We start from the raw sequence: 9501 nt of genomic DNA on the forward strand, positions 1-9501 counted from the left end.
TATTTCTCTGTAACTTAATCTGCAGACGTGTGTTTGTGTGTATAAAAAAAAACCCTCATACTTTGTAAACATGGATATTTTTTTTTATCCATAGTAGCAGAATAAATCCTTTTCTAAAATGTTTCCATTAGTAGTAGAAAAAAAAAAAAAGGAAGAACTTTAAAATATATTGAACAAGTATAGAAAGCGCTTTTTAAAGAACATAAAACAATTGTGTTTTAAGGAAGGTCTTGATCTATTTGGTTGTCTACTGTCAGTTGAGAATAACACACTAATCACAGGGGTAATAACATGAGAAAGGTCCCGCGGTGGAACTATGATCGGTCTCCTTTCCTATATCTCAAAACGGTTCCAAATAATCAACTATTAATAAATAATAAAAAATAACCAGATGGACCTAACTGCAGATGTAGACTGCATATTTATGTTTTAACCGAGTATCCTACCATGGCTTATCTGTGTGGAGTTTGTATGCTCTCCCCGTGTTTGCGTGGGTTTCCTCCGGGTGCTTGGGTTTCCTCCCACACTTCAAAAACATACTAGTACGTTATTTGGCTGCTATCAAATTGACCTTGGTCTCTCTCGGGGTGTGTGTTAGGGAATTTAGACTGTAAGCTCCAATGGGGCAGGGACTGATATGAGTGAGTTCTCTGTTCAGCGCTGCAGAATTAGTGGTGCTATATAAATAACTGATGATGATGATAGATCATTTTCAAAACTAGATGATAAGTTGAGCACTTATTGCAGAGAAAATGTTATTATACATGTCACCAATGAACGTGTTTCTTTTATTTCTTGTGACATAAGGTCAGTTTTACTGCGGGAACAAGCGCTGTGATGAAAAGGAAGGACTGAAGAGTTGGGAAGTAAATTTTGGCTATTTGGAACATGGAGAGAAGAGGAACGCTCTTGTAAAGCTGAGTATGTTGTCTGTTTGTCCGGCTGATATCACCTCTCTGGCAGTGCCCAGATGGTAACTTGTGATTGGGTGGGGCGAGCACAGTATAATAAAATGACTGCTTATGTCTTAATGTATGGAGTTGTGTCTATTGATGACAATGGATGCACATGCTCAATGTCATGCTGGCTATTTGATGTGACTGGCTCCTGAAAGCATCATTATATTATCCACCCTAGTATTAATGCTTTATAAGAAGTAGATATTAATGACTTTTGTATCCTAAAGCCTTGTGGGAAATGCACTGTGTGGCTACTTGTCTTGTCTGTAACAGATATACAGGGCTACGTATTCTTTATAGTGCAGTACTGATGGAACCCTCCCATCTTTCAGTGTGATGGCCGTCAGCTGTAAAATCAGCATCGCCCGGGGGATATTTCCTCTTCGGCCCCCTGTGCTGACCCTCCCTTGCTCTCTAAAGAACTTCTGGGATTGGCTCCAAAATCCTAACTGTGTCTGCTTGTTCTGCTCCAAGGAGGTCATTTGAATCCTAATTTTTCCAATATGGAAGGTAGTTAAGGGGTTAAAAATTGTCCCCCTAGAAATAACATATTTGAGTTTGCAAAAAGAGAAGATTCAGCCTCAACACAGACTCTTGAGGGAAGTTCTCCATCAGCCATGTAAATATGTATTAGTTGCAGTTAATTGCCTTAAATGTATGGTAAAGACAGCAGGTATGTAACCTGTGATGTAAGTGCAACATATGTATTTCATACTGTACGTGTCCTGATTTTACAGGGCTGACCTAATAATCATAGGAAGGTTTTTACATGTTTGCGAATATTGCATAATGCATTAAAGGTCTCCTCTAGCCTTGCATCATAAAGTCTGGTCACTGTATTTGGCAGCTATCCGTCCACGGCAGATATAATTGGGGTGGAGATGAGTTTGACGTCATGTGTGAAGTCCGTCGGATGAATGGATCGAAGCCGTGGCTAGCCAATCAGGTGCCACCCTCAAACTTGTCAAATCTCCGCGGCCTAATCTCTGTCAGATACAGCGATTAAACATGATGTAACAGTGGAAACACCCTTAAGATAATGACAACTGGTATATAACAAACATTAATAACAAGTGTATTTAGTGTTACATTGTAATGTAAGGGCTCTGTCATCACATCTGAGGGCTTTTAACGTGATTTGTATAAATTATTTGATTGTATTTCGCATGCATTTTTCTTGTTTTAAGTAAGTTTCATTAGTACAGTTTATACCAGTGTGTGTTTTAATCTTAATACTGTGTCTAAAATATTACAGTGCAGTATGTTCTATTCTTCATGTATTAGCATCCATTAATTATTCACGGAAACTAATTCTGTGTAAAATACATTAGTAATAAAGGAGGAGTTTAATACAGAATTGTAACCTTTCTAAGTATATTGAATACATATAAAAAACACATTTTGGCTTCAATTAAACTATCACCAGAATTACTTTTTGTGGGAGGTGTTGAACTATATGACTTGTCTGCAGTCATTTACAGCACACTCTGTACATTCATGTTAAATGAACAATTTAAGCACATTTATGGACAATGTGGTGCAGAATACGTAAACCAGAAGTACAGTGAATAGTATATTATTTTTCATAAACATCCCTTAAAATGTTTAAGCTGTCTGCATTAAAAAAATATATATACTTTCATTATAATAGTGCTTCCTGCATTATTTGTCTCATGTACTTCTCAACAGTAGTGGGTACATTGGCTCGGATGATGGACGTTAAACAAATATTAAGTCCATAATGAGATTTATGCATAAGCCGTTAACAAAGGGTAAACTTCTTACAGGACTGTGCCCGGAATGTTCGTACAAACTGAATTTCCACCACAGGTAGGTGACATTATTTTTATTCTTTCTGTCCATCCTGCCACCTGCACACAAGGCGCTGACGTTTTTGTGGTATGAGACAATATTCTTTTCAATGAACTCTATCAGCTAACAATTAGTGACATCACTGAGGCATTAATAAAACGTCTGCCTTAATTGTGTAAGTAAAGTTATAATACTATAGAAAGTAGCGGTATTGACCAAATTAAATACGAATGATGTCAGCAAATCGAGATTTTTCTGTGAATGTGTTACATGCATGCTTTTGTCGTTTTGGGTTGCAGTACCACTCATGGCCAGCATCTGTTGTGGTGCTATTTCCCTTATTGCAGGCATAGAAAGATGCAGTAATGGGTTGAGATAGAAAACCTATTGCATGGTATGGCCCTTTATTTTAAATAAATTGAATTTTCAAGCTGCACTGAAAAGTATACCCCATAACACATGTCTGTGCATTACAACATATTTTTGAACAGTCGACTGCGTAACTGCGTTCATGTCCCAGTGCCTTAAGATTACTGTTTTATTTTATTTTTTTTAAATCCCCTTAGAGCAATATATAAGTATTACAGTCATAAGTAAAAAAAGTGTCTCCAAAGAAACAGCACTATAGGAAAACAAAAAGGCGAATAATTGGCAGTCACTGGCTATGTAATGAAAGAACATAGCCAGTAACATGTGCAAAATACAAAGCATGCAATAAATGAAATGCAGCGCTGTAATTATCAGTTATTAAATCTGCCTCCACTGCTGGTACAGGCAACTAGTAAAGATTGCAGTCTGTTTTGTGTGCCTGTTAACTAACATTAAAGTCATTAGATCAATCCACACTACAGTAATGAACCATCAAAAACAATTGTAGAGAACAGAACATATAGACACGGCACATGAAGCATCTGCTGGAAAAGCAATTGTCTGGTCTCAAATCTGTTAAGTAACATGGAGACTTTGATTTCATATACGCACCCAGAGTGCAATGCTTGATGTAATACTTGTAGCAGACAATTCTACCACTGGGTCACATCTATCATTGTCTCTGGTAGGATCCAAACTCCCATCATCATATGTCTGAGGTCCTGCATCCTGGTTCATAGGGATCTGTCCGCTTCATAACTTTCCCATAAATCTAATTGCATGTACAACAAATGTCCATATCTCCTCCTTTGCTCTGAATTCACAGGAGACGAGAGGTCCAGCCTAAGGCTAAAAAGAGAAAGAGGTCGGAAGACGCAGAAGAAACGTCCAGGAAGAAGTCTAAAGATTCCCGTTCACGGAAGAAAGCGAAGGATAAAGGTAATAGTGGCAGTTAATTGAGTTTTATAGTATTGTTTCTTGAAAAGTAATTAAAATTTAGTGATCCAGCTGTTGATAATATGAGAGGCCATATTTGATTGTTTTCTTATATTTAATTTCCTGCTCAAATAGTATCCGGATGGTGGCCACATTGGTCGATGTGCGCGGTCCTCTGCTCAGACAGCTGATCGACCAAACTGCCCAGTTTGAGATTCCAAGTTGTCTGGCATCAGGCCTAACAATCTGATCTTCCAAAATGATCATACCGCACAGGCATAGTAGTGGCTCAGACTATGCTAGGCAACATTGGCGCACACAATGACAGGTTGTTGTCATTATTTCTGTATGAGGCTGCTTTAAACAATTTTGAGAACAACCTATACCTTGCCAAACTGATTGATCCTTCCGTGGGTCCCACCCTTGTAATCATATAACCCATTCATGGAATATCAATGCCGGGACGCCCATAGTACACACTGATCATCTCACCCATGATTTCGTGTACATCTGCAAAGCAGAATCCTCAGACCCTGTAGCGAATGACTTCAATACCTTTTTTGTGGTGGTTTTGGAGCCCCCTATTTGGACTATCTTAGACCTATTGTAGAATTTACACTTCCCTGTAGCCTTCCATACAGTCTGCTTGTTGTATCCTCATGTGCTCTGTACGTATTTAGTGGGATATATGTCTGACCTGTAGAATGTAAGCCCTCGCGGGCAGGGTCCTCTCTACCTATTGTCCCACGTCTGTCTCCTGTCCCTCGTACGTCCCATCACGTCTTTTGCTGCACTCTGTGTGAGTCCTCATTGCATTACTAACTCTCATCTGTGCTACTTATGTGTATTACCCCATCTATTTGTTACTTGCTTCTGTATCCAGGCTAGTATGATGTGTGTACCAGCTATAAAGCACTACATTATTGTTCATTTGGAGAGTTTCCTGCATCTGCCCATAGATCCTTCACTTTTTCATTTTATGGCAAACACATTGTTTTCTTGTTAATTAGAACAAGGATTTTTATGTACTTCGAAATAAAATTGTCCCGAAGATTGAGCAATAGTTGATGGTTCTGCGGTTGCTTGTTGTATCGTTCTCCGATGGTGCCTGCACCTTTTATCACAGTTCCCTGGCTGGAGGCTGGTAAACCTGATTGACCTGAGCCCTGTGTGTATCCTCGGTCAGAACTTTACCCCTTTATGTAACTGACATCGTGACTTGTTGCAAACAGTTTTGTTGTCCTCTCTCATCCTTGTTTATATTAATAAATGTGAACTCTATACACTATTACTTGCTGAATCACGTCATTGATTTTCTTTTTTGGATATAATTATGCCATGGTGTGACATGTTTGTTCAGTTAGTATCAAGTTTGTGGTTTTTTTTTTGCAAAATTGAAGGTAGAGTTTGCAGGGATAGAATGCTATTAGATAATTTCTGAGTATTAGAACTATGCACAGTCAGAATATTTTAGAGATCCTTCTGTAACCAAAGCCATCAGTATGTTTTATAACAATAAGGTAGTGAAGGTCTTGAGAGAGCTCTTTGCTTTTACCCATCATGAGATGTTTCTTGTGGGACACCTTTGTCATGCCGCTTCTCATCCCACCTATTAGACTTAGACTTAAGTGTAATAGTTAGGTGGGATGAGAAGCGGCATTGCCGCTTTAAAAACAGTGAGATAAGTCGCAATTGAAAATGACGTAGTAACAGCATTGCCGTTGTTACCGGGGATCGTGATTTCTTACCACACTGCCGGGCACTTGTTCTGTCATTCTTAAGGTCAGTCCTCCTTTCTTCTAAGTCGGGGAAGTCCTTTTCGTTTTGGTTCCTTCATGGTAGTCACTGTCGGTGTTGTTAAAGTGACTACCACCGTTTCCATTCACGTTTTGTGCTGCAGATTCTTCACCAAATGTATAGTCACCTGGGTGAGAGCAGCTTGTTGTAAATTCCAATGAATTTGGGGAGATGATAAAACAACTTGCAGTGTATAGTAACACAATTGTGGTACAGGATCTCAGCAGCCTGTAAGGAACATTTTAAAGCAATGCAAAATGCAGGTAGCTCAGTGACCCGGCCCCTGGATATAGACATATGTTTGTAGTTGCTATTCATTGTCCTTTTAATATAAGGCAAGTTGTATTTTAGCTTTAGTGATTCTTCACATCTAAACTCTGAGAAGGTCTGCAAAAGACCATTGGACCTGGCTGGTTAAGCAGAGTATATACGGTGCTGACTTTTACATGTATATTATGTGTATGTAACAGAGAGACTGTTTATATGAGAGCTGCGTGAATTGGATCTTGTGACCCTTTAATGCAATGATTATGTTGTGGATCTGTGCGGAGCTCTGTGTTTACTTCTACACAGGCAGCCCAGGATATTGCTGCAGGCTCCTCATCTTGCTGCATCAGCAGATACTTCCAGCTTCATATCTCCAGGGGAATGTTCTCATATTATCTCTGCTGTATAGCGGCAGGGAGCAACAACACCACCATAGCCTTCCATCATTAGATTTATCACCATCCTCAATATGTATTAATGGCAAAGCAGTGGTATTAGTGAAAGCTGATACGTTGTAGTCCTTTTGAACATATGTTTTATAAATCTATTTGAGTAACAGATCCGCATACAGCAGTATATCTTACCTTGCACTTAAATATGTCTATTTTAGTATTAGCGTGTGCTTTGTTTTTGTGCGTTGTATACCTTTCATCGGGCATGCAGATCGGCATAGCTTTGAAGTAATTTGTTGTACAACATCATACGTGCAGTCGTTTTATTTTGGACTCGCCCTTGATGAGAATTTAAAACATAAACACAAATATTGTGCCAGCACTGAGCCTGGGGAGCCAGTCCTAACTGTTCTATTCACATTTGTAGCCTTAAAAGAAAATAAACCAGTGGTCGAAACCTGTCACAATCGAAGATTCTGAGTCTTGCTTCTTTTTTTCCCCAGGCACATCTTCTGTCAGACGTGAAGATTCCAGTGATGGAGGTAGACACGTTATATTTATAGTAATATACCACAAGTGTTTATGTAAAAACTCTGAACACACTGCTTGAAAATGGTTTGCTTATTTTAAGTGTGTTTGTCCGTTTCAATTTTTGACTTTCTCAAGCAGGGTTAAATGTGTAACGTTTGAGTAGTTAATAAGGCAGTCCTATTCAGGAGAACATACTTCTGGGAAATGTTGTTTGCAATTGAATTCCATTTAAACATTAATGCTTTGCCAAGTGCATTCAGAGTATGACACAGACCATTGTTGAGCCAGAATTGCTAGCTACAGTCTGACTTTTGCCTTTTTTGAGGCTCATTGATGTAGGATAGGGTTTTCTGCTCTGTGTGTGAAGCATCATAGAAACTGGAACAATGGAAAGGTTTTGGTGTTTATTGCACTCTAGATAGTTGGACATGTGAACTTATATTGGAAAAAGGTCACCTATCTATGGAGCAAATGTGATATTGCATGTTTTCATAGTTGTAATCGGTGGTACTGTAAAGAAGTCGGCAAGAAAGTATGGTCATAATATAACATTTAATATCTGACATTAGGGCTGTCCCCCTTAATTGTTTCCTGCCTCATCCTGTTGGAGCACTTCAGATATGTTGTTTTTTTTATATATAAACATCAGACCTTAGACCTCACGGCAGAGGTGTCGGAGACCATATAGGGGCCACTTTTTTGAATAGTACTGATGGAACCATTCTTGGGCTTTCAGTACGATTTAACGTTTACTACTATGGTCACCGTCCTACATGATTGCCTTCATATACCCTGGAACTGTGTTTGCAGTTGTACACATTGTAGAAATGTTTTGCCATGGACACACAGTAAGCTCATAGATCGTCATCTAGAAGATGTTGCCAGCAACAGAGATTATAAGGATTGTCTACTTTTAAATGAATACAACCCTCCTATATCAATACCAAATAGGGGTGGTTACCCAAGGCAGAGATTTGGCAAGAGCTGTGGCACTTGGTTCTGGTGGACTACGTCTGCCATAGCTCATTGTCCTGCTCTTCCGTAGAGTTTTATAGTCAAGCTATAGACTGGCCTGTTATGTACTTGTGCATGATAAATGAGCAATATTCATTGTTATACAGCTCTCTGGTTCATTTAAGAGAGGGGGTGCGTCGGACCCAATTTCTGTTATTTATTTATGGGGAAGATTAGATTAAGAAGCCTGTATTTCATATTAATGTATATCAAAGACTGAGCTGAATAGTAATACATGAAATAACTGGAACATCTATACTTAACTAGTAAGTCCACCATACTATCTTACCCCTCAGCAGAAAATTGCTATGTTATGAGAAAGGAGTTTCTCTAAACACAGCAAGCACAAAGTGACTGACAGCTTGGTAGACTTGCCATGCAGAAAAGCTCTCTGGGGATTGGGTGATACATAGGAAGGGGTAGAGCCAGGGATGTCACAGTGTCTCAAAGGACTGCAGTTTCAGCTTTTTATCTCCATTCGGATTAGGACATTGTCCTAAAAATGTGTAATGAAGTGAGAAGGTAATACATTTTTTTTTTTCTGTAGTTGAATGTCAGGTTAACAATGAAAAATATTTTTTTTACCTTCATTGCTCATATGTGCGAGTTCATTTGGGGTTTTAGAGATCCTTTTAAAATATAACCAAGGCTGCTGCGAATCCCCTTGGTTGTATTGCTATACGTACATGCTTTCTTCTGCAGATTCCGATGACAGTAAGGAAGATGATGCTGGTGCATCCAATGACGACTTCTGGAAGGGTCCCCAAAAAGAGATCGATGAGAAAACAAGGTCTGTTACCAAACTTTCTGGAAAGAATTATTTTCTGATTTTATCATGCATGCTTTTATTGTCATGATTAGAAATGCTATGTATTATTTGTATTGCTTTTATATTACATTGTATTTTTTTTTTTTTTTTATTGCAGGGAAGAAGAATTTGATGAGTACTTTCAAGATATGTTTCTGTAGACGTTTCCCAATTATCTTAATAAATTTCTATTTTTTTTTTAATCTTCTGTTATTTCTTTTATGTTTGTGTCGTGTGTACGGATGGGTAATAGAACAAAATGTTTTATAGTAGTAGTAATATTTTTCCCTTCAGGTGTGCGGCCAGAGAGTAGGAGGAATGCAGAGAGCTTGAGGTGGGGGGATGCATGTCATATGGGCCCCAGGTCAACGGAACATTGAGATTTAGGCAGTAGTTTATTGCAATAGATGTTTGGAATTGGAGCTTTAGTTTAAGGACTGTGGGGTACTGGCTAGAGTGAGGGATTAGCGTTAGAGTGGGATTGAAGTTACACTTTGTCGAGATATATTTTATTTTGTGTTCTTGTGGGGACTGGCGTATCATAGGTGGTTCCCTATTAAAAATCACTGCAGAATTATGTCCCTTTTCCTCCACAACCCATTGCTGGATTTCGATG

At 38.8% G+C, this 9501-nt stretch overlaps 1 protein-coding gene across 1 annotated transcript in view; it reads left to right on the forward strand.

The window, feature by feature from the left end:
- The window catches only part of LOC142160976 (protein FRA10AC1), a 30076-nt gene extending 20988 nt beyond the window's left edge, over window positions 1-9088 (forward strand). The window contains exons 9-14 of the mRNA XM_075216139.1: window positions 808-921; window positions 2747-2789; window positions 3967-4079; window positions 7036-7074; window positions 8780-8867; window positions 9004-9088. Of these exons, the coding sequence (XP_075072240.1) occupies window positions 808-921; window positions 2747-2789; window positions 3967-4079; window positions 7036-7074; window positions 8780-8867; window positions 9004-9046 (440 nt within the window). The 3' untranslated portion in view covers window positions 9047-9088. The remainder of the gene's footprint in view (window positions 1-807; window positions 922-2746; window positions 2790-3966; window positions 4080-7035; window positions 7075-8779; window positions 8868-9003) is intronic.
- Window positions 9089-9501: the final 413 nt, after the last annotated feature.

Source organism: Mixophyes fleayi, chromosome 6 (genome assembly GCF_038048845.1).
Source record: "Mixophyes fleayi isolate aMixFle1 chromosome 6, aMixFle1.hap1, whole genome shotgun sequence".
NCBI lineage: Eukaryota > Metazoa > Chordata > Amphibia > Anura > Limnodynastidae > Mixophyes > Mixophyes fleayi.